Source organism: Mustela putorius, unplaced genomic scaffold (genome assembly GCF_011764305.1).
Source record: "Mustela putorius furo isolate JIRA1106 unplaced genomic scaffold, ASM1176430v1.1 tig00003909_pilon_pilon_pilon, whole genome shotgun sequence".
Lineage (NCBI taxonomy): Eukaryota > Metazoa > Chordata > Mammalia > Carnivora > Mustelidae > Mustela > Mustela putorius.
In genome coordinates this window covers 26,018,354-26,042,905 of record NW_025422057.1, presented here as the reverse complement: position 1 = coordinate 26,042,905, position 24,552 = coordinate 26,018,354, and the positions used below count along the sequence as shown (strand labels likewise).

Below are 24,552 nucleotides of genomic sequence, written 5' to 3'. Positions count from 1 at the left end.
TTGATGTATATTTGATGCTTTTGGATTTGGCAGCATTTTGCTTTGTGTGGGTCAGGTAGTGCCACTTCAGTGTTGGGTGATCATTCCAATTTGCCTGAGAGTAACAGCTTTCTCGGGACGGGAGGCTTTCAATTCTAAAGCCAGGAAAGTCCGGCAAAAACAAGGACAATTTGGGTGCCCTATTCCAGCAACACCAGAGTCCTCAGGCCCATGATGAAGTGTTTTTAGGAATTAGGTCAAGAGCTGGAGCCTCCCCAGATCATGGGAGGCTGGAGATGGCCAGAAGGATGAGGGGAAGGGCCAGATCCACTTCCTGTTTCCTGGCCTCTCCACATTTGTTTGTAGGCACACCAACTGGGGCTCCTGCTTGTTTTTCTGGAATTTAAACTGCCCAGGTAGAGCAGTAGATCAGTTACATGTTGACTCTTCCTGACCGATGGTTAGTGGGTAGTTTGCTGCTTCTTGGACAGGGAGTCGAAGAGCCTTGGCTGCTTGGGCTGGCTCTCGCTCACCCTTCGCCTGCAGCACACTTCTTCAACCCAGATCCCAGTGGAATATAATTAGACAATGCGACGAGTGTTTGCCTTGCAGCTCAGGTATGTTGCAACATCCTGAGCTGTGGGCTTACAGTAGGCAAACACATGAAAAGTTGGATGGGTGGTCACATCTGTGATGTGAGAGGAGCAAGACTTGTTGCCAGCTGCACTGTAGGATTACCAGAGCACTTCCATAGGGTATCAGAGGATCTGGAGACCAGCAGGGGCCACTTCCTCTGGGGCCCGACTGGATCTTGATAGATAGGTTGCTGCCTGAGCCTATTAGTTCATTCTTATCATCTTTATTGAGCACCTGTTATACACCAGGATATATATTCAGAGAAATGAGCCCTGCCTCTTGCCCTGCAGTCCTTTCCACCACCTTCCTACCTACTGCCTGCAGGTAGCTAATCTTAGTTTCTGATTTATTCTTCCTGTGTTGCTTTTTGCACAAATGAGCAGATGTATGTGCATTTTCCTCTCTCCCCCTCTTTCTTCCTTAACAGGTAGTATACCATAGTATTTTTTCCTTGTACTCGACAGTATCCATATCAGTTTGTTAGCTCCCCTCATGGCTGTATAATACTCTTTGAGCCACTCTTCTATGAATGGGCATTTATGTTGTCTCCAATATTTTGCAGTTACATGTTCTTAGAAGTGGGATTGCTGGATCAAAAGCTTTTTAAAAATATATGTAATTTTGTTAGGTATTACTAATTTACCCTCCAAAATGGTTGTACTAACTTGTATCGCCACCAGCAGTATATGAAAATACCTCTTTCCCCACAGCTTTGCCAATAGAATAATAGCCTACCTTTTATTTTTTGCCAGTCTGATAGGTGAGAATCATGTCTCTTGTTGCTTTATTTTTTTTAAAAGGGATGTTTAAAAAAAATACTTTATTTATTTATTTGTCAGAGAAAGAGAGAGAGCACAAGCAGGGGGTGTGGCCCGATATAAGACTTGACACCAAGACCCTGGGATCATGATCTGCACCGAAGGCAGATGCTTAACCAACTAAGCCACCCAGGCACCCCTCTTATTGCTTTAATTTGTGTTTAAGTTGCATTTCTCCTATCATGAGTGAGGTTGAACATTTCTTTGTATGTTTGTACCTATATCTATATTTCTGTAGTTTGAATTTTCTTACTATCAATCTTTTATTTTTCCCCATTAACTTTTTTTTTTTTTAAGATTTTATTTATTTATTTGACAGAGAGAGAAAGAGATCACAAGCAGGCAGGTTGGTGGGGGGTGAGGGGGCGGGCAGCAGGCTCCCCGCTGAGCAGAGAGCCCAAAGTGGGGTGCCATCCCAGGACTCTGAGATCATGACCTGAGCCAAAGGCAGAGGCTTAACACTCGAGCCACTCAGGCGCCCCTCCCCATTAAATTTTAAGAACAGCTTTATTGAGATATTATTCACATACTATATCGTTCACCCACTTAACGTGTGTAATTTAGTGGTTTTAGTACATTCACAGAGTTATGTAACCATCATCATGATCTAATTTTAAAACTTCTTCATCACCCTAAAAAGAATCCCCATATGTATTAGCAGTCACTCCACATTTTTCCTCAGTCCCCCAGCCCTACATAGTCACCAGTCTGCTTTTTGTTTTCTACAGATTTGCCTATTGTAGACACTTTATATAATATACACATAATTTGTATTATATATTATAAGTTATATGGGGCGCCTGGGTGGCTCAGCCGGTTAAAGATCTGCTTTCTGCTCAGGTCATGATCCTTGGGGTCCTGGGATCGAGCCCCTGTTGGGCTCCCTGCTCAGTGGGGGGTCTGCTTCTCCCTCTCCTTTGGCCCCTCCCAGCCCCCAGTCACGCTCTCTCTTTCTCAAATGGATAAATAAAATCTTAAAAAAAAAAAAAAGTTATATTATTTATCATGTCATATCAGTGGAATCATACACTATATGGTCTTTTGTGACTGGCTCCTTTTACTTAGCATAAGTGATATAATGCTTATAGGGTTTCAGGAAGTTTCTAACATTTAATCCTCACAACTCTGAAATAGTTACCATTTTGTTATTTTCCCCTTTTTATGGATGAGGAAACTGAGGCACAGAAAGGTTAAAGGTCTTGTGTGAGGTCACATGGCAGTAAGAAAATGGACTTTGGAGTCAGGCAGACTTCAACTCCAAGCTCTATCTCTTGCTTGCTGTTTGACATAGGGAATATTACTTAAACTCTCTTTCGTGTCTTTTTTTCATATTAGTTAAATGAAGATAACAGTGGCTAAATCTTATTGGAGAATTAAATGTTGTGACATAGTGCTTAGTCCAAGGCCTAAAACTTAATAGAAATTCAGTTAGTCATCACAGTTATTAGTAGGTAGAGTCAGACAAAGATCTGGTTTATGTGGTGTGGCTGGCCTTGCCCCCCCAGCACTGAGGTGGGCTGGTGAGCTTTTTATATATATATTTCGCATACCATGAAATTTACCTTTTTAAAGTATATAGTTCAGTGCTTTTCTGTATATTCATAAGGTTGTGCAACTATCATCACTAATTTAATTCTAGAACATTTCCATCACCCCAAAATAAATTGTGCCCATTAGCAGTCACTCCCCTTTCTCTACTCCCCTAACCCCTGGGAACCACTGATCGATTTTCTGTCTCTGGATTTGTTTATTCCAGCCATGTTGTATAAATGTATTATATGGCCTTCTGTATCTGGCTTTATTCACTTAGCACAATGTTTTCAGGGTTCATCCTTGTTGTATGAGTGCACCATTCTTCTTTATTCTGTTGTATGAATGTACTACATTTGTTTGTCCAGTCATCCATTGATGACATTGGGTTGCTTCCACTTTGGGCTATTAAGAATAATGCTACTATGGGGTGCCTGGGTGGCTCAGTGGGTTAAAGCCTCTGCCTTCGGCTCAGGCCATGATCCCAGGGTCCTGGGATTGAGCCCCGCATTGGGTGCTCTGCTCAGCAGGGAGTCTGCTTCCCTTCCTCTCTCTCTGGCTGCCTCTCTGCCTACCTGTGATCTCTGTCTGAAAAATAAATAAATAAAATCTTTAAAAAAAAAAAGTCCCTCTTTAAAAAAGAAAAGAAGAATGCTTCTTTGAATATTAATGTACAAGGTTTTTTGTTTGTTTTTTGGTGGATTTAAAAAAAAATTTTTTTTAAGATTTTATTTATTTGACACACAGAGATCACAAGTAGGCAGAGAGGCAGGCAGAGAGAGATGGGGGAAGCAGGCCCCCTGCTGAGCAGAGAGCCCAATGTGGGGCTCAATCCCAGGACCCTGAGATCGTGACCTGAGCTGAAGGCAGAGGCTTTAACCCATTGAGCCACCCAGGCACCCTTGGTGGGTTTTTTTTTTTAAACATTCTATTTCTTTATTTGAAAGAGAGAAAGAGAGAGAGCATGAGCAGGGGGAGGAGAAGAGGGACAAGCAGACTTCCCTGCTGAGCATGGAGCCCGACTTGGGGCCCAATCCCAGGACCCTGAGATCATGACCTGAGCTGAAGTTAGATGCTTAACTGACTGAGCCACTCAGACGCCCCAATGTGCAAGTTTTTGTGTAAACATAATATTTTTACTCCTTTTGGGTGTACACCTAAGAGAGGAACTGTTGGGTCATGTGGTAACTTTAACTTTTTAAGGAACTGCAAACGGTTTTGCAAAGCAGCCCTGCCATTTGACATTCCCACCTGCTGTGTGTGAGTGTGGCAAGTTCTCCATATACTCCTCAACACTTGTTATTATTGTCTTCTATTTTAGCAATCCCAGAGGGGATGCAGTGGTTTTGATTTGAACTTCCTATTAACTAGTGGTGTAGAGCTCGAGATGCCAATTTTTAGGTCAGCTCTTTTCTGCCTACTCCAGCTGTTGTGTTTCCTCCAGAAAGTCTCTCCTGGCTTCCTATTCATCTCTGCATGATTTTAGTCGGCATTTTGACCTCTTGGGTGCTGATTGATACCTTCTTAGTCCAGGTGCTTGGGCAGCCTTTGGGCAGGTTCCAGTGGTCGGGCAGCTGCATCTGGGATTAAAGCACGGGTTCTTTCTGTGTGCGGGTTTGATATTACTCTGCACACCGCCACATTCATCCCTAGGCTCGCCAAACTGCTGGGACAAAGCCAGCTTCTCCCCTGGGTACCTCAGTGAGCAGGATCAGAAGTTCTTGAGCTGGAAGCAGTCTCACCCATCTTTCTGCAACAAGTCAAGACAAGAACCCTTCCCTCACCCCCTCCCTGCCAGATTGGGGAGAACCTGTAAGGTGTTCCTTTAAAATCTCCATAGGAAGAAATTCCACCGGCCCCCTTTTACCACCGGCGAGTGTTTTAGCAGTCTTCTGTGTTAGAAGACTGCTTTGCTCTGACCCACATCACTCCTTCTGCAGCACGGGCCAGTTTCCCCTCCTGCTTTTCTTCCTCAGAGGGTGTGGGACACAGCTGCCCCAGGGAGGGCCTTCCTCCTCTGGTCCCACAAAACCCTTGCGGCTGGAGAAGCCTCACATGAGGAAGTGCAGACCAAGCCAGGTCTCTCCAGGGGACTGGAAAGACTGAACGACCTTGTCACTTGGCTTTTGCCTGGGCAGTCTCCTTTGAAAAAGAGCCCTCCTGAAAGGCACCAGGTTTCGTGTTTATCCCAAGGCTAGCCATTCCAAATGCGTGTTTTAGACCTTAGAGGGTGCGTCCAGCCCGCTTGGTGGGTGGTAATCGAGTGCAGGTGGACACCATCTGGCCGGGCCTGTGCCTCCCAGCCAGCCCAGTGAGAGCCTGCCTGCCCACCACAGAGCTGGCCCAGAAAGCACCCCGCATGGAGGCAGATGGTGGGCATGTGCGCATGCGCGTGCTCTGACACGCGTGTGTGTGCGTGCGTGCATGTGTGCGTGTGTGCGCAGTTTCCTTACAGTGGAGGTGCTGCTTGGACGCAGATGGTTTCTCCCCGCGTTTGACGGTTCTCCCCATAGCGCAGTCTGAGGAACATGTTCTTTTTGTCTGTTTCTCAAATTTTTGTGGTTAGAAATCCTGTATTTTTCTTGGCCCAAGATGAAAGCCCTGGAATAATGGTCTAATACATTTTACAAAGCTGCTTCTAATTGGAGGCTGCTTGAAATCTTCCCTTTGGCCTAGTGACCCATCTCCCTCGATGGAGTTTTAAGTCTGAGTCAGTGTTGCATTACTTTAGATTTTCACACTCCTCTCCAGCCTGCAGCCCCAAGAGGTGGCTCTTCCAGCCTCAGCTGGCTTAGCTATTCCCTCAGCGCCCCTGCACTGAATTGCCCCCAAATGTGACAGTTCAGTAAAGGGAAGAAAATAGCTTACCCTGTGTCCTGCCAAACAACTTCTCATCTGGTCTGTGAAATCCTAGTTGTGTACCCTGGACTGGTTTCTGTCTCCCACTCCGCTAGATACCCAGAGGAAATGCAAACCATAGACACCTCCTTTAAATACAATTAGGCACCAGCATGACACCTTTAAGGACAGATTCCTTTTCAGTCCTTTGGAGAACTAGCTTCTCAGAGGTTATCTTCCCTCTACAGCAAGTGCGGGAGGGCTGAGCTCTCCCAGGCACACAGGCAAGGTTAGGGCTGATGTCTGAGCTTCGAGCTTTGCTTTGGAACCTTTGGAATCTGTTTTTGTCCAGTCTCCTGGCCTGGCCTCCTGAGGGTGCTGAGGAGAATGATAGAGGAAAGATGCATGTGGAATTCCAGGGTTGGGCATCATCATCCTTTCGAAACTCTCGCCTCTGACTCCCTGTTCCAGTAGCTTGGCTAGCAAGGAGGTGTTGGCTGTCATCTTATTTTATGGTTTGTATTTGTATGCTGAGGAGTTTACATGTGTATAATCATTGTGGCTCGTGTTTGTACAAGATATAATTACTGAAAATTATATCATGAACATATTTTAATTTTTAACCCTTCCCATACTGGCAAACCTCCTGAGATGTCAAGAAGTCCTTCCTGAATGCTGCCCTCCCAAACGGGGGTGTGTCACCCCCCTCCCCTCAAACCAACCAGGACTTGCTTTCTCATCCACATCATTTTCGTCTCTGGCAGAAGTCCATTTCAGGGACTTCCCCAAAGACTTGGCACTCCTCATTGTTTCCTAGAGGTCAGAGGCGGGCATTCCTCGCCTCATCTTCACCGTGATGAATGTGGCCATAGAGGGAGTACCTGTCATCACTCTTGTCCACCTGGGGTGAGAAGGGGGCCCAAATCATACTTTCCCAGCGTTCCAGTGATTGAAGAGTACACAAGGGACACCAGGTTTCAGGAAGAACATGTGCTGATTGATGAGCATGTGTGGGGTGCTGGGTGTCAGGAAGAATACAGGCCCTCCCAGTATTTGGAATCTGCCTTGGGATCTGTCCACAAATGCCGAGTTTGGAGACCAGCCCGCCTAGCCCAAGAATTGTACCCTGGTGGGGCAGGGTGAAGTGGGAGTAGAGAAAGGGTCTTGTCCTCACAGAGCATACGACAGGACTTGTGTCCTTAGCAAACTAAGTAGGTGCTCATTAACAGCTTGAAGGAATAAGGAGTGTGGATAAGGAAGATTTTCAGTAATAGAGCCTTAATCACTCAAAGGAATGTTCCAGAGCCACAAAATGTGGAACTCATAATTTAGAGTGCCACCAGGGGAATTTGAATGCCTGGGCCGGGGTCATACCCATGTACCATGGGTGGCAAGAGCACGAGACTAGTATTGTGACTCCTTTTGAGCTACTGAGGGAGATTCCTCTGATTAAGGGGTTTGGATGCTGAGTCCACCAAAAATAGGGGAGAACTTTAATTGGACTTTAAAAACAGTTTTCCTAAGGTAGTTGAACTAAAAACATTTGCTTTTTATTCCTTCCAGATTTACAGGAACAGACGGGCCTAGTGGTTTTGGCTTTGAATTGACATTTCGTCTGAAGAGAGAAACAGGAGAGTCTGCCCCCCCAACATGGCCAGCAGAGCTAATGCAGGGCTTGGCCAGATACGTGTTCCAGTCAGGTAAGAACGCCAAGAGCCGGATCCTTTTGCTATGAGCCTGGTTGGCTTTGGGGACTCATAGACATTATTTTGATATCTGTAGAGTGACCTTTTCTGTGAGTACTGTACCCCATTTGTACCACGAAGGTGGCTTGTTCTGCCTGGTGTCTCCTGGGTGGGAAGCTACCTGGGGCGGGGAAGAGAAGGCTATGCCACTATGACCTCCAGTAGCCACTGTTATGATCCCCTGAGCCCAGGTTGCAGACTGCCAGCCATACCTCAGATTCCCAGTGAGCCAAATGCCAACTCAGCATGGAGCTGATCAGCATTCTTTGTCTGTCCCATTTCCCATAATTAGTATGGTCCTTGCTCCCTGCTGCCCGTGGCCTAGCCATCTCTATTTTTGGGGTCCCAAGAGCATGTGTTCATCTTGGTTAAGCCTTGGGTTAACAGTAGAGGGTGTGGCAAAGAGAAAGAATTGCTGGGAGTTTGATCCCTCACAGTGTGAGGGGGAAGCTGGAATCAGGTGGGAACTTGACAGTCAGAAAAATTTGATTCACGTGATTCAAGTGGCCTCCAGGGGATAGTGCGTGCTTCTGGTGCCCCTCTGGAGATTGCCAAAGTGGCACCCGAAGTGGAGACTTTGTGTTGGGACCTTGGTCTCCTGCCCTTGGATCATCCTGCCTGTAGTCCTCTAGTGGGATAAAATGCTAGAGCAAAGTTTAATACCATTCGTGAAAGGTTTCATATCATCTGAGTGTTTCTTTGTGGCTGATTACTCCAACATTTCCCGCATAGTCTCAAGATTTTGGGTTTTTTTGGTTTGGTAAGTAGCCTTCGCATGAAGGCCAAGACAGTTTTTTGTTTTGTTTTTTAAAGATTTTATTTATTTATTTGTCAGAGAGAGAGCGAGCGAGAGCAAGCACAGGCAGACAGAGTGGAAGGCAGAGTCAGAGGGAGAAGCAGGCTCCCTGCGGAGCAAGGAGCCTGATGTGGGACTCGATCCCAGGACGCTGGGATCATGACCTGAGCTGAAGGCAGCGGCTTAACCAACTGAGCCACCCAGGCGCCCCAAGGCCAAGACAGTTTTATCCAACTCTTTTGCTCTCTGACTGCCAGGATGAGCAGCATCTAGGGCAGAGACCCTCAGAGGGTCCCTTGCCTCAGAAGCACCTGGAGAGCTTGTTGTAACCACGTGTTTCTGGGCCCCGCAGGTCCTGGCTCAGGCCCTCTTTGGAGTGTTGTTCCCAGGTGCTTCTGGTAGAGACTAAATTTAGAGAGCCATAGATGTGACAATGACTTTTTTCCCAGCTTCATGTAGGTTATAAATTGGGGGTGCAATAGATCCTCTAGGTTCAACTCATCTCCCTCTGTCTGGACTCCTGGGGTCAGTTTTTGGCAGGGTGGCTATCACATTATGGGACTGATCTTTAATTACTATCTTCCATTTTGTGTCCTATGGAATAGTCCCCTTTGGGGGACTACAGTGGGTCCTTTCTAAGCAAGGGTTCCTAAACCTGGCTGCTCATGAGATTCTCTGGCAAGTTTGTTCCCAACCCTCTGCGTGGCTGTGATTCAGTTGGTCAGAAGGGAGACCGAAGCATCTGTTTCTTTTTTTTTTTTTTAAGTTTTTTTTATTTATTTGACAGACAGATCACAAGTAGGCAGAGAGGCAGGCAGAGAGAGAAAGAGAGGAGGAGGCAGGCTCCCTGCTGAGCAGAGCTCAATCCCAGGACCCTGGGATCATGACCTGAGCCGAAGGCAGAGGCTTTAACCACTGAGCCACCCAGGCGCCCAGAGGCATCTGTTTCTTAATCAGCTTCCCTGGGACTCTAAGGCAGTTGGTCTGGGGATGATGTTTGGGTTCTAAAGGATTATTGGCCAGGAAGAAGTCCTCTTCACAGGGGCAGGGGAAGCAGGCCTGAAGCAGTGGCCCATGGGATTTGGTACTGTCCTAATGTCGTTGGCAGAAACTTTTTAAATTGTACCAGGTGTCTCTTGATTGAACCCTTTTGCCTTCCCCCTTTTCCTTCTGTGGATGCCTAAAGCTGACTGATAAAGAACTGTCTTTGGAAAAATAAACTTTTCTTGATAGGAAATTTAATCTGCTGTAGGAAAGGGGACTCTAAAGACTAGGCAACCTCTTGCTTGTATAGACAGGTAACTCCTTGCCCACTGCTTAAGCCAGTGCATTTATATGTTTGTTTCTACTTACTGTACTTGCTCAGGTGGATAGAAATCAGAGAAATATAAAAACAGGTGTTATGAGTCACTGTCAGGAGGAGTCAAGCAGATGAACTTCTGAAATAGTTCTGATATTAAAGTTCTGAATTAATAGTGCAAGTAAGTGGAGAAATAAGATTTAACCTGTGGCAGTTCATTTCAGCCACACAATAAACATCATCAGGGACCGTTTGTCACCACTAGTGTGATCAACAGATGATCAACAGATGCTAAAACCATTGGATAAAAGGATTCGGGGAACAAGATATTCACAGGGACTCAAACCCTCCACAGATTTATTTGTTACCGAGAAAAGTACCTTTACAGTGACAGGATTTGGGTGGACACCACCTTGACCACATGATCAAACACAGCAACACCAGTAATGGACAGCTTATTACTGGGTGTCTCCTTATGAGTGGCAGTGCACAGTAGAAGACATCAGCTGGGTAGCACTTTTCCAAAAAAGGTTTCACCTGCATTGAATCATGAGCAAATAATCAGACAAATGTAGATGGTAGGACTTTTTAAATTTTTTTTTAAGATTTCGGGGCACCTGGGTGGCTCAGTGGGTTAAGCCTCTGCCTTCGGCTCAGGTCATGATCCCAGGGTCCTGGGATCGAGCCCTGCATCGGGCTCTCTGCTCAGCGGGAAGCCTGCTTCCTCCTCTCTCTCTCTGCCTGCCTCTCTGCCCACTGCCTACTTGTGATCTCTCTCTGTCAAATAAATAAATAAAATCTAAAAAAAAAAAAAAAAGATTTTATTTATTTAGCTGACAGACAGAGATCACAAGTAGGCAGAGAGGTAGGCAGAGTGTATGGAGGGGAAGCAGGCTCCTCGCTGAGCAGAGGGCCCAACATAGGGCTCGATTCCAGGACCCTGGGATCATGACCCGAGCTGAAGGCAGAGGTTTTAACCCACTGAGCAACCCAGGCGCCCTGATGGTAGGACATTTTATATGAAAACTTTCTGGACTCTTTAAAAATGTGAATCCTAGGGACTCCTGGGTGGCTCAGTTGGTTAAGCGGCTGCCTTTGGCTCAGGTCATGATCCCAGCGTCCTGGGATCGAGTCCCACATCGGGCTCCTTGCTCAGCAGGGAGCCTGCTTCTCCCTCTGCCTCTGCCTGCCATTCTGTCTGCCTGTGCTCGCTCTCTCCCCCCACCCCCAATAAATAAATAAAATCTTTAAAAAAAAAATGTGAATCCTATGAAAGATCTGCAAGGGTAAGGCACGGGGCTGTACTAGATTACAGAACATACGACGGTTTAAATGCACTTGTGATCCTTAACTGGATCCTGAATTGGAGGGGGTCACTTTTAGGGCCACTGGAAAACATATAAATACAGACTGTATATTAGATAATAGGACCGTACAACTGAAATTCCTTGGGTGCCATATGATGTAATGGTTATTTGGCTAATGAGCTTGTTCTTAGGAGATAAAAACTGAAGTGCTTATGAACAAAACGACATGATTTCTGCAACTTAATTTTCAGATGAGTAGACAAAAAAGTGTGTGTAGAGAGAGAAGAAAAAGCAAATGTGGCAAAATGTCAACAATTCTGGCAAATCTAGGTGAAGGGCATATGGGTATTTGCTGTACTGACTTTCTGACTTTCCTATGTAATTGAAATTTTTTAAATAAAAAAGTTGTGGCTGTTTCTTGAATGTATCCTGCCTGGTGTGTACCCCATGTTCCCTTCTGCACCAAGGCTCCATTTCTGGTGTCTTTGGTGTGACTTCAGATCATGTCAGGCAATGCACAGCCTCAGCAGGATGGCTACCCTTCCAAAAGTATACCACTTGGTTTTCTGTTTTCCAGATTCTCTGTAATATGATCATACTACTTAAATAGTAGCTAAAACAAACCTACCTGAAATGCTTTTTGGAACATAGCAGGGAATAATAATAAATTATTTAAATAATGGAAAATGATTTTTAAAAGTATATGGTAAGTGATGCAAGGGAGGAAGCCATGGCTGTGGGCCTAAATGGTGAAGACAAAGGCTCACATTTAATAGTGTGTTCCATGCACCAGCCACTGTTGCCAGGGCTCGTTTAATCTTCAGTAAAGCACTAGGAGTTAGAAACCGTCTTAAACTATGGAGAGTGTAGCAGGGAGCAAGACAGTATGGAAAGGTGAAGTATAACATGTCTAAGATCACACATATAGGATGTACAAAGCAGGATTTGAACCAGAAAGTTAGTTCTTCATGCCATTCTCCTAACCATGATGCTGTGTTGTCTGTCGCTCAACCGATGTCTGGGCTGTTGGATGTCTCAGGCTGGACATGGGATTGGAGAGTTCTCCATATGGATGACTCCACTGGTTCGCATGGCACGTCTCACTCAGTCACTCCAGAACATCTGGAAAATAGAGGGGGCAGAAGCCATTCGTAATATTACGCAAATCCTCTTAAATCCCTCCTTCTGTCCTTTAGCTTTTTTTTTTTTTTTGCGAGGGGAAGAGAGAGTGAGTGAGAGAGCACAGGTGAGTGAGAGCACAAGATCGAGGGAGGGAGAAGCAGCCAGAGTGGAAGGGAGAAGCAGACTCCCCACTGAGCGAGAAGCCCATGCAGAGCTCAGTCCCAGGACCCTGGGATCTTGACCTGAGCTGAAGCAAGTGCTTAACCCAACTGAGCCACCCAGGCATCCCTGGTCCTTTAACTTTCATAGTTATGAAAAAATATATATATAAGTACAGCTTGATAACTATTCACAAAGTAAACACACCCATATAACTAGCATCCAAATCAAGAAAAAGGCTAGTTCTCAGGGCACCTGGGTGGCTCAGTGGATTAAACCTCTGCCTTCGGCTCAGGTCATGGTCTCAGGGTCCTGGGATTGAGCCCCACATTGGGCTCTCTGCTCAGCAGGGAGCCTGCTTCCCCCTCTTTCTCTGCCTGCCTCTCTGCCTACTTGTGATCTTTCTCTCTCTCTGTCAAATAAATAAAATCTTAAAAAAAAAAAAAGACACAGACTAGTTCTCTAGAAACCTCCCTTGTGTCCACTTGTAATCACCATCCCTTCTTCTTTCCTTTTCTTTCTTTCTTTTTTTTTTTTTCCCCACTTTACTGCATTGTATAGGTCCTGAGCACCATATGCCTGAACTTGTTGGTACTAAGCTAAGTAGCCCCCATTTCTGCTCCTCTCCCCGTACTGTTCACCATCCCATGCACAACTATCGGGTCCAGGGGGGCAGCCTAGTATGACTGTGAAGAGCATGGCTCCTGGACCCAGACTGCCTTCACTCTTAGCCCTGCCTCCTGACTTTGGGCAGTGTAACTCATTTCCTCATCTAGAAAACAGAGATAATAATGGTAACTACACATAAAGTTACTGAGAAGATGATATGAGCTAATACTTCCGAACAGTGCCTGATGGGGTGCCTGGGTGGCTCAGTTGTTAAGCCTGTGCCTTTGGCTCAGGTCATGATCCCAGGGGCCTGGGATCAAGCCCTGCATCAGACTCCCCGCTCTGCAGGAAGCCTGCTTCTCCCTCTTCCACTCCCTGTGCTAGGGTTCCCTCTCTTGCTCTCTGTCAAGTAAATAAAATGTTAAAAAAAAAAAAAAGTGCCTGATATATAGGAAGAACAATGTATTACCTGCAGTTATTATTATTATTCTTTAAAAACCTTAAACGGACAGAGAAGGTAGGTACCTTGGTCCTTTATTGCAATGACAATAAAGATGTCATTTAACAGCAAAGCCCTATTAGGAAGGAAATGCCTTGCTTGTCCCTGAATCACATGCTTGTCTCAGCTGTTAGGATGCTTATTTGGTGCCATTATCTTTTTCCACACAGAAAATCAATAATAATAGTGATACAAATAAAATCACCTTGTTGTGTTTGTCACCTTGTACAACCAAAAAAACAAATTCAGTTCAACTGTGGCTTTTCAATTTATGTAGCTGACAGTCCCTGCAAAATCTTATACAAATCATCTTGTATTTGAAATGCAGTAGGGCCCATGCCGTTTAGTGGGGTTTTGTAGTCATTCCTTTTATTAGGTGAAGAACCTTTTTCAAATGTGAATAATTGCCCCTATTGTAACTGTTTTTTAAGACGAAGTTTAGGCCTTTCAGGACTTCTCTGAGCGTGGCACACTTTGCTGATGCTGCAGAGAACCTCTTTTGTGACGTGTAGGCCTTGCTCTCGCCCAAGTGGCCATGCTCTGCAAGGGCTACACATATGCTGTCCTGCAGAACACATATTTTACATCCGGCGTGCACACAGATATACTTGGCGTGTAACTAGCACTGTAACTCTGTCTGATGGTCTTGCCTCACCTGCTGCTACCCTACACTTGGTGACTGTGTGTGGAGCACCCCGCCTATCTGCCTGTGTGGACATGCTGAGCAGTGCCATCCAGTACATGGAATGCTGAAACCTGCTTTTCCAGGTCCAAGTAGCATCCACAGCCTTAGGAAAAGCATCAGGACAGTGGTAGGCAAGGGGAAGAGGGACAAGGCTCTGGGGAGGACGGCGGTGGGTGGCAGTGCACACACCCAGTTGTGGGGCCGTGTGAGGCTGCCTCTGAAGCTGCTCTGAAGAATGACTCAGAAGACTCCTGTAACTTAGCCAGACGACAGCTGGTTCATTTGCTCAGAGATGGGAAGTTGAGCTGTAGAGAAAAGGAAGTAGAAATGAGAGAGGCCTGGAAAAGGAGGCTATCCAGAGAAGGTAAAGGATTCAAGATGGGGGGTGGGGCAGGCTTGTGTTTGTTTTAGTCAGGTTGCCTCTAGTTATAAGAAAATGACAGAGACCCAAATCAAACTCCCTTAATGGCTTTATGGCTCAGGTCAATGGGTCGTCCAAGGTTTCAGGCATGGCTTGATCTGTATGTTCAAACAGCATCCTCAGGGCTCTGATTCATGTGTTGGTCTTATACTATAGACTGACTCTCCCTACACGTCAGGAAAGATGGGTCACCAGTCAGTTCCTGGTTCTCTCGGTTTGTAGTCCCAGCAGGCAGGAGGCAGTTTTCTTCCAACTTTCCTACATCAGTCTTGGGGAAGGACTCAGGGGAGGTCTGCCTCGGCCATGTGACCACCCTGGTTGGTGGTGGTGGCTGAGATGAAGCACCAGAATTTATGTTTAAAGTTTTTCCCCTCTCCTTGTTTCTAATCACATGGAGTGGGATAGAGTCCTCTAAAGCAGGAGAGTCTTCTAAAGCAGGAAAAGATTAGGTATAGTTCTGGGTAGGCAAAATTTCTTATGAGGCCACGGGGGCATCTGTCACCTAGTAATTCTGGTGCACAGTTATGCTCAGAAGTCAGATCATTAGGGTACACAGATGAAGTGGGGACCTTTTGTTCTGCCTTGTTGTGTCTGTTGGGAGGTTTTGACTACAAATCATAGTATACATCCTGACTGAAACGGCTTAATGATAATGGCACTGGTCTTACATAGCAAGTCATCCGGAGGAGGGCAGGTTCTGGGGTTGGTTGTCTTCTGTTCAGTGAAGTTGTTTAGGACCTGAGTTCTTTCTGACTTCCTGCTCTGCCTTCCTCAGCACTTCGGCTCGCTTTTTAACACGGGTTTCCTTATAGCCATCCCTAAAGATGGCTGCCATGATCCCTAGCATCCTGGAATCACACTTGACAGAGTCTACAGGCAGTAAAAGAGACAGTGCTGTCCTGTGTCTCTTTTAAAGACCAGTCAACACCTTCACAGAACTGCCCTTACTGATCTCCCCTGGCATCTCATTGGCCAGAGTTATGTCAGGAAGTTGGGACAATCGTGTTGGTTTACTGATCAGCTGGGACGGGCCCTGGTTCCCTGAGGAGCACAGCCAAGGAAAGGCAGAGGTAGGAAATTGAGGTTGTGTGAGGTTGGTGAGGAGGGGAATGGCTCCAGGTGGGCAAAACAGTGTCTGTGCTTCCACCCAAGAAGCCCTTGCCCCACCTGAAATCAGAGGACCCTTGCGTATTGACTTGGACACAGGGCCAGTGGAATAGTGTCAAGTGGAAAGAAAACAGTCCAGTCATGAGGACAGAGGAGCTGTCGTTTCACCTGCTACAGGAGATTTAGAATCAAATCCAGCCTCTGGTGTGAACCATTTGGGAAGTCCTGTAGAACAGACATCAGTAACTACCAGCAGACACTTCAACTTCTTTCCTTCCCACTCTGCAGCCAGTTTCTCTTACTTCCCATTCTCTTTTAATTTTATGATCAGCTTATTCCTTCTTCTCAGATTGCCAGTGACTGCTCCCCTGCCCCCCACTCTCTGGGTTTCATTAAAAAGAAACCATTCCCCAACTCAGCAGGGCTTGATTTCCGAGCCATGCTATAGACTTCTGCTGGAGAGGCTGTCTGCTCTCCGTTCTGCCATTGGTAGGCTTTAACCACAAATTCCAAGGCAATTTCACTTGAGTTTGAGGAGAAACATGGCCCCCCAACCTTGTAACTGACACTGTGGAAATTCAAGTGCCTTGGCTGGCTGCTGTTTAATGGCAACCTCATGACATGTGCTGAGTCTGCTCAATTTGTGATTCAGGCCCAAGTAGGGAGACAGGGCAGCACCGTGGAGCTTCCTGAGCCATCAAAGCTTGCAGCTGACTGAACGCTGTGGTATTGACAGATGAGGGCCAGCAGAATTTTTTTTTTTTTTTTTACATTTTCTTTCCTTTCCCACTTATAAAAGAAATACTTGCTCATTATAAAAACCGAAACTTAGAGATTTATGGCCCAGAAAGTGAAAATCCTTCCTAAGGCATCCTCCCACTGAGAAAACGTTGGTGTTCCTATTTCCAGACTTCCTTTTCAATGCATAGATCTGTATAGAATAATCATTACTTTATAAAAATGGGCCATGCCAGGGTGTCTGGGTGGCTCAGTGGATTGAGCCTCTGCCTTCGGCTTAGGTCATGATCTCAGGATCCTGGGATCGAGCTCCGAGTCGGGCTCTCTGCTCAGCAGGGAGCCTGCTCCCCCTACCCCCACCGCCTGTCTCTCTGCCTACTTGTGATCTCTTTCTGTCAAATAAAAAAAAAAATTTAAAAAAGAAATCTTTAAAAAAAAATGGACAATGCCTTTTCATACTGTAGTTTGCTTGCTTTTTTAACTTAATATCCTTTGGACATCTTCCCATGCTAGTATGTTCTTTCTAACTGGGCTTTTTTATTGTCTAGATATACTGTACTTTATGTAACTAGTATCCCATTGTTGGCCATTTGGATGATTTGCAATTTTTCCTTACCACAAAACTGCAGTGAGCATCCTTGTGTGTGTGTGTATCTTTGTATTCTTTTTTTTTTTTTTTTTAATTTGACAGAGATCACAAGTAGGCAGAGACACAGGCAGAGAGGAGGCAGAGAGGAGGAAGCAGGCCCCCTGCCAAGCAGAGAGCCCGATGTGGGCCTCGATCCCAGGACCCCGAGATCATGACCTGAGCCGAAGGCAGTGGATTAACCCACTGAGCCACCCAGGCGCCCTGTATCTTTGTACTCTTGCCTAAGAATTTCTGTGGGATGAATTCCTAGAAGTACAATTGCTAGGTTAGGTGAAATGAACATTTTACATGTCAATACCCCTTGAGACAAATGGTTATATTATTAGAGTAATACTGTTGTGTGATCGGCCAGGATACTATCATTGTTTTCAACAAACAACAGAATGATTGTTATATAAGATTGTTTTTATAATGATAAAGTGCTCTCTTGAGTCCTTGAGAATTGATCCCTTTTCTTAGGTTTTTGGCCTGAGAGAGATCTTTAATACATGTTAAATGGCATATATTTGGGGCTAGAAAGAAACCAGGCCTTTACACAGTGTCTCATGAAGTTTATAGTTAGCATAGGAACCCATCCATCATGCTTCCTGGCTCTGAAGTTGGAAGTGGTGAGGGACACAGCCTGCCAACTGAAGTTGGAGAGACTTTACCAGATATCGACAGCAGGTCAAGTTTTATATAAGGAATGTCTTGTTTCTTTCTTTCTTTCTTGTTTTTTTTTTTTTTTTTTAAGAGGGGAGGAGGGGCCGAGGGAGATGAGGAGAGAGAATCTTAAGCGGGCTCCATGCCCAGCTGTGAAGCCTGGTGGGGGTCTTAATCTCACAATCCTGAGATTAGGACCGCTGAAATCAAGAGTTGAACACTCAACTGATAGTTGAGCCACCCAGGCACCCCTATATAAGGAATGTCAAGGAATTGTGTCCTTTTCTTGAGTTTTGCCTCCTCCTACCTTTTCTTTTCTTTTTTTAAGATTTTATTTATTTATTTGACAGAGAGAGAGATCATAAGTAGGCAGAGAGAGGGAAGCAGGCTCCCTGCTGAGCAGAGAACCCAATGTGGGGCTGGATACCAGGACCCTGAGATCATGGCCTGAGCTGAAGGCAGAGGCTTAACCCACTGAGCCACCCAGGCGCCCCTCCTCCTACCTTTTCTAAAGTTAAAATTATACTTGTAGTTCAGTCTTTTCCTATTGAGGCTCTTTTTTTTTTCCACTTTTTTTTTTAGAAATGTATTTTTTTTTTTAAAGATGTTATTTATTTATTTGACAGAGAGAGATTACAAGTAGACAGAGAGGCAGGCAGAGAGAGAGAGAGAGAGAGAGAGAGAGGGGCAAGCAGGCTCCCTGCTGAGCAGAGAGCCTGATGCGGGACTCGATCCCAGGACGCTGAGATCATGACCTGAGCCGAAGGCAGCGGCTTAACCCACTGAGCCACCCAAGCGCCCTAGAAATGTATTTTTTTTTTTAATTTTTATTCTTTTTTTTTTTTAAGATTTTATTTATTTATTTGACAAAGAGAGATCACAAGTAGATGGAGAGGCAGGCAGAGAGAGAGAGAGAGGGAAGCAGGCGCCCTGCTGAGCAGAGAGCCCGATGCGGGACTCGATCTCAGGACCTGTGAGATCATGACCTGAGCCGAAGGCAGCGGCTTAACCCACTGAGCCACCCAGGCACCCCAATTTTTATTCTTTTTAAAGCTTTTATTTATTAATGGCAGAGAGAGCGAGAGAGGGAGCATAAGTACGGAAGAGCTGGAGAGGGAAAAGCAGGCTTCCCACCGAGCAGGGAGCCTGATATGGGGCTTGATTGATCCCAGGACCGTGGGATCTATGACCTAAGCCAAAGACTGAGGCTTAACAACTGAGCCACCCAGGTGCCTGTTTTTTTAATAATTAAAAATAAGTGGATAGAGCAGTAGCTGTTAAGCTCCAAGCTATCCTAGGCACTTGCATTCTCTTATTTAACCTCCACAGTAGGTGGCCTGAGGAGGATACTGGTTTGCCACTTTTCAGATGGAGAAATGGACTCAGAGAGGTGGTGGGCCTGGCAGAATTTCCTGCAACTGGTGAGGAGCCGGAGCACGCCTCCAGGGACACCCTAACCAGCATAGGTTTGCATGCTATAGCCTCTTGAATCCCAAGGATCCATTTTAAAGAACACTAGGAGGAAAAGAGCTATTTTTCATTAGTTGTATTTTTTATTTAAGGGTGTGCTACATGCGAAGGACTGTGCCAGATGCTGAGGAAGCCACATGGAACAAACAGATAGGGTCTCTGCCTTTAGGCATTGGAAAGAAACCCTGAAAACACGGGTGCAGAAATATTTGATTCCATCAGGTCCCTGAAAGGGAAAGGTCAATGTGCTCCAAAGAATAGGGTGATGGACTCGTTTTAGATTGCAGAGTCAGGCAAGGAGGGGACTAAAGGCAAAAAAGTGGGGAGAAGAATTCTTTGCAGGGAGAACATCGCATGTAGGCCCCGAGGAGGGGAGGAGCTGGAGGAATGTGAGGAGCTGGAAGAAGGCTCGGTGCCTGGAGGAGCCAGGAGGCTGAGCAGGTCCAGGGAAGTGCTGAGCTCACATCTGCACGTGCTCAAAGTAGTGATGATGAGTGACTTTGATTCCAAGGGCAGTGGAAAGCACTTGAAGGAGGAAGGTGAAATGACCATTCTGGGGCGTGAAACACACCTCCCCCCACCTTTCTTTTTTTAAATTAAGATGTGATTGGATTTGAAGTGTTGGAGACTTTCTGTCTGATTCTGAGAGTAGCTCTTTCCCAGGAAGGTGCTAGGGCCCCTGCTGCACTTGGGAGTCCCAGATCCTTCTCAGTCCTGCCATGCTAACCCTAGGGACCTTAACTTAGTATAATCCTCCGCCCAAGCCTGTGTCTTCTGAGGCTCTCCAGCCTAAGGAGGAGAGCAGATGTCTCTGCTGGAGGCATCAGCAGCCTCTGCAGTACTGATGCCCCGCAGCGGACCACAGGGCTCTCTTTCCAGACCCAGGAGGCCGATCAGGCTGTGCTTCCTTGTCCCTGCTCTGCAGGTGAGTGAAGGAAGTCAGGAAGATGGAGCGAGGAGCTTAGAGTGTGTCCCCAGGTGTGAGATACTGCTACGCTGCAGTTCAGCTTCTCAGCAGCAGCTTACCTGGCTTTCTTTCTAGAGGTTCCAAGTGGATGTGATCTTAATAGCTTTGCCTCGAGTAAAACTTTCTGAAAGGAGACGCTCTATCAATGCCACTGAGAGCTGTCGAGGTCTCTCGTTTCCTGGTTTGGATAAGCTGCCCATTGCCCCAGTCAGCTAACTGAAGCCAAATGGAACTGCCTGGTTATATTAATATCATTTTTCTTCCTCATATTCGTTTTAATTTTCTTGACGTTTTCTTTGCCTCAGCCTGATTTATCCTCTTTTCTGGTTGCTATGGGTCTGTAAAATATTTTCCCTTTCATCTGTTAGTAATACTGACCAACTGAAAGGCAAAACAATCCTTGATTTTTCTGCAATTTCCCAAGATTAGATTAATAGTTGAAAGATACTCCACTGGCGGAAAAAAAACCGGCCAGCCCCTGAGAAATGATCTTATGCCCTAAAATTTAAGTGGTTTGCATGTAAATTATAGTCTACCCAATATTAAATTTAGGTGTTTTAAGGGAAGACTCGAACTCTAAAAGCAGAGTTTGGCAAAATACAGCTTGCAGGCCAAATGCTGGTGGCCACCTGTTTTTGTAAATAAAATTTTTTTGGACCACAGCTATGCCCATTATGTATTATCTATGGCATATTTTGTGCTACAACAGCAGAATTGAATAGTTCATGACAGATACTATGTGGCCCTCAAAGCATAAAATATTTTATATCTGGCCTTGTACTGAGAAAGTCTGCTGACCTCTGACTTAGTATTTTCCACTTCTGAATAACTACCTAAGTGGAGGGATGGCCATCTTTAAATCTCAGCGGCATAGCCAGATGCCTTGTGAAATGCATTGCCTTTGCTGGGGCCCATGCCCGGCCCCTGGCTGAAGGATCACAGTACACAGAGGTTTGCTGGGGAGGGGTGAATGAAAATCATGCTGAGCTGCTGCATGATTTGAGGCATATTTCCTTAGCTTGCATGGGTCTGTATCTTACTTGGAGAACCACATGAAATGCTTGGAGATTCTTAGTAGAAAAGGGTTATTGGAGGGATGCCTGGCTGACTCAGTCCATAGAGCATGTGACTCCTGATCTTGGGGTTCACAGTGAGTTTAGAGATTACTTAAAAATAAAAATCTCTAAAAACAACCAAAAAAAGGGTTATTCCATACAGGCATTAAGCTAGAGTACTTCACCCTCAGACTCATTCCTATATCCCTGGCCCCCTTAATTGGTTGGCTCTGAGCAGAATGTGGCTCCTTTGTCTCTAGCACCTGCATTTCAGGGGCGCTCCCTGCAGGGGGCAGTGCCGGGCTCTGACAGGTCGAGCCCAGCAGCTGGAGAGTTAGGTGCAGACTCAGCACCTCTGCAGGAGTTAGAACTCTTTGTCATTCTTTTTTTTTTTTTTTTTAAAGATTTTATTTATTTATTTGACAGACAGAGATCACAAGTAGGCAGAGAGAGAGAGAGGAGGAAGCAGGCTCCCTGCTGAGCAGAGAGCCCGATGCGGGACTCGATCCCAGGACCCTGAGATCATGACCTGAGCCGAAGGCAGCGGCTTAACCCACTGAGCCACCCAGGCGCCCCGAACTCTTTGTCATTCTAATGGCTCCCAATGGACTGTTCAATGAAAGATGCTGGACAATAGCGTGGAAGGGAGCAGGAGCTCAGGACACAGGTTGAACATCTTAAGACTTGGTTATTTCATCTATGAAATGAGGTAATAGTACTATCTACTTCCTAATATATTTAATGCCCCTCGTATAGTATCTGACATAATATATGAAAGCGATTAATATTATTTATGTTGTCACTTAAGAAGCATATTGTAAGAAAAAAGGAAACAGGCTTAAAAGAAAAGAAAAGAAGCATGTTACAACAGTGTGTAGAGTTGGGTCCTAATCCTGTTAATAGTCTATATACGTCCATGTCGGTGATGGGAGGACGTAGGTGAGGACGTGTCACAGGCCGTTCTAGGGCGATACAGTCATGAATCATTGACATTTTCCTTTCAGGACTTTCCTACCATTTTAGAATTTTCTGTGCAGAGCGCATCGGTGTTATTATCAGAAAAGAAAAACCAAAAGGATAACCACGAGTGAATTTTTTAAAGGCCTGCCCAGAGGACAGGACAGTGAGCCCCAAGAAGCAGCCCCAGGCCAATACCACAGGATAAGTCACCACCTCAGGGTGTACTCTCTGGTGTGGTTACTGGAACAGTTTTGACTACCACGCAGTGATCTGCCAATGCAAAGGCTTCGGCTTTCTTGCCCAGTTTCTTCATAGTGCTCTCAGTGGGAAATAAATGATTTCCCTAAGCCAGACACAGCTCTGCTCTGGCTCCTGGGGCCCTGGATCTCCACAGCCAGGCCTATCGTCTTGCCTTGCAGGGTAGACAGGCTTGTTGTTTGATTTCTCTCCAGTGCTCAGGGGCCAGGAGACTGGCCTGCCCCCTCCCCGCAGAGTTCTGATGAGGTCCCAGCAGCATTTCTTACCCCTCATAGAACCCCTTCTCCAGGAATATGACAATTGAAATTAGAACCAGGAAAGGAAAAGAGAGAGGAACTCGAGTGTTTTTCAAGAGGGATCGTAGCAAGCCCATGCTGTGGGTGGTGGTCTGCCAGCATGCAGCAGGGGGCCTCTGAGATGGCAGGGGGTAGCCTTCCTCTGCCTTATCCTGCCTGGGTCCATGATACTGCATCTAGGGGCCTGGCTTAGGGGAGGCATCTCTGGGACAGATTGCAGCCCAGTGTCTCGGCCTTCCTGAGCCCCAGCCCAAGCTCTAACTGTCCTTCTCTGGGTTCAGAGATGCAGGGAGAACAGGACACTTATCAGTTTCCTGGGCTGACTGGGCATGTCAGTGTCCCCACCCATATTGGCTAGCGTGGTGACCTGAACACAGGAAGCCTTTGTCCTGTGCCTCTCTTCACTAGGCCACTCAGATCACACATGCATTGTGTTCTGTACCGGCTGATGTGCTTTTATTCCCCCATACAAAAATAACTATTGCTTTTCCAGTTTAAAAAATGATGTTAAAAGAAATCCAAACAGTGTTGAAAACTTGAAAAAAGCCAGTCACAGGACAGTGGGTAGAGTGTATTTTTATTTTTAAAAAGTAAGAAAAAAGGATGAGTTTGATTATATAGGCTTGAAATACAATCTTGAAGAGTGCATGCCAAACATTAACAGTGGTTATATCTGAGAAGTGGGACTGATGGGAAAGAGTTTCATTTTTTACTTTATACTCTTGTCTGTTGTTTCAATTTTGTATAATAAGCCTGTATTACTTTGTAATTTAAACTGGAAGATAGGGGCGCCTGGGTGGCTCAGTTAGTTGGGCATTTGCCTTAGGCTTGGGTCATGAGCCTGGAGCCCTGGGACAGAGCCCTGCGTCGGGCTCTCAGCTCAGTGGGGAGCCAGCTTCTTCCTCCCCTCCCAGCTCAAGTACTCTCTCTCAAATAAATAAATTAAATATATTAAAAAAATAAACAGGCATATAATTGAAAAACAAAAAATAAACATTATCTGAATTCCAGCCCTTAAGATAGTTACTCTTAACCTTGGTTACCATCCTTCTAGACATGTTTCTACACACAAAAATAGACAGTTTTATTAAGTTAATACTGTATATGTTAGCATGCTTTCTTCACCCAATGTCACATCACAGAAATCTGTCCAGCTAAGTGAATACAGATCAGTGGCAGTGTTTGTAATGGTTGTACATTGCTCCACTGGATGGTAGCGAAAGGAAAAGGCACTGTTTTTCTCCACTGCTGTACTCACTTATGTGACCAGATGTGTGGTTTGTCCACACCACTCTACTTTCCAATTCTTTGGGAACACTGACTGGGTGTTCTACAATTCAGCTCATTTGTGACACTATTTCCTTGTTAGTGTCTGACCCCACAAGTAAGGACTCAGTCTCACAAGGCTGCTTCTGCTGCAAGTGCCAATCATAAGCCCCAGGTTGTCACTTGTACTTCCAACCAAATGGCTATAAATCAGAGTTCCCATGACTCCTTACTTGGCTTCAGTAATTTTCTAGAACAGCTCACAGAACTCAGAAAACAGTTTACTAGATTACCGGTTTCTTATGAAAGGATACACCTCAATTATGACATTATTTACAGTAGCCTAGACAAGGAAGTAACCTAACTATCCATCAATGGATGAATGAATAAAGAAAATGGGATGTATACATACAATGGAGTAATATTCAGCCATAAAAAAGAAGGAAATCTTGCCATTTATGACAACATGGATGGACCTTAAGGACGTTACACTAAAGGAAATAGGTAGAAAAAAACAAATACCATGTGATCTCACTTGTATGTGAAACCAAGCAAACTCCCTCCCCCCCCTGCTCCCCAAAATAAAAAACCTGACAGATATGGAGAACAGATTAAATGAGTGAAAGTGGTCAAATTTCCAGTTATAAGATAAGTCATGAGGTATATAATATATAGCATAGTGACTACAGGTAATAATTCC

At 45.5% G+C, this 24,552-nt stretch overlaps 1 protein-coding gene across 4 annotated transcripts in view; it reads left to right on the top strand.

Annotated features, from left to right (window-relative positions):
• SUFU (SUFU negative regulator of hedgehog signaling) overlaps positions 1-24,552 on the top strand; it is a 114,823-nt gene that overhangs the window by 26,703 nt on the left and 63,568 nt on the right. For all 4 annotated transcript variants that reach the window (XM_004749373.3, XM_045069026.1, XM_004749372.3 and 1 more), the window contains exon 3: positions 7,365-7,501. In XM_004749373.3, coding sequence (XP_004749430.1) covers positions 7,365-7,501 — 137 coding nt within the window. The remainder of the gene's footprint in view (positions 1-7,364; positions 7,502-24,552) is intronic.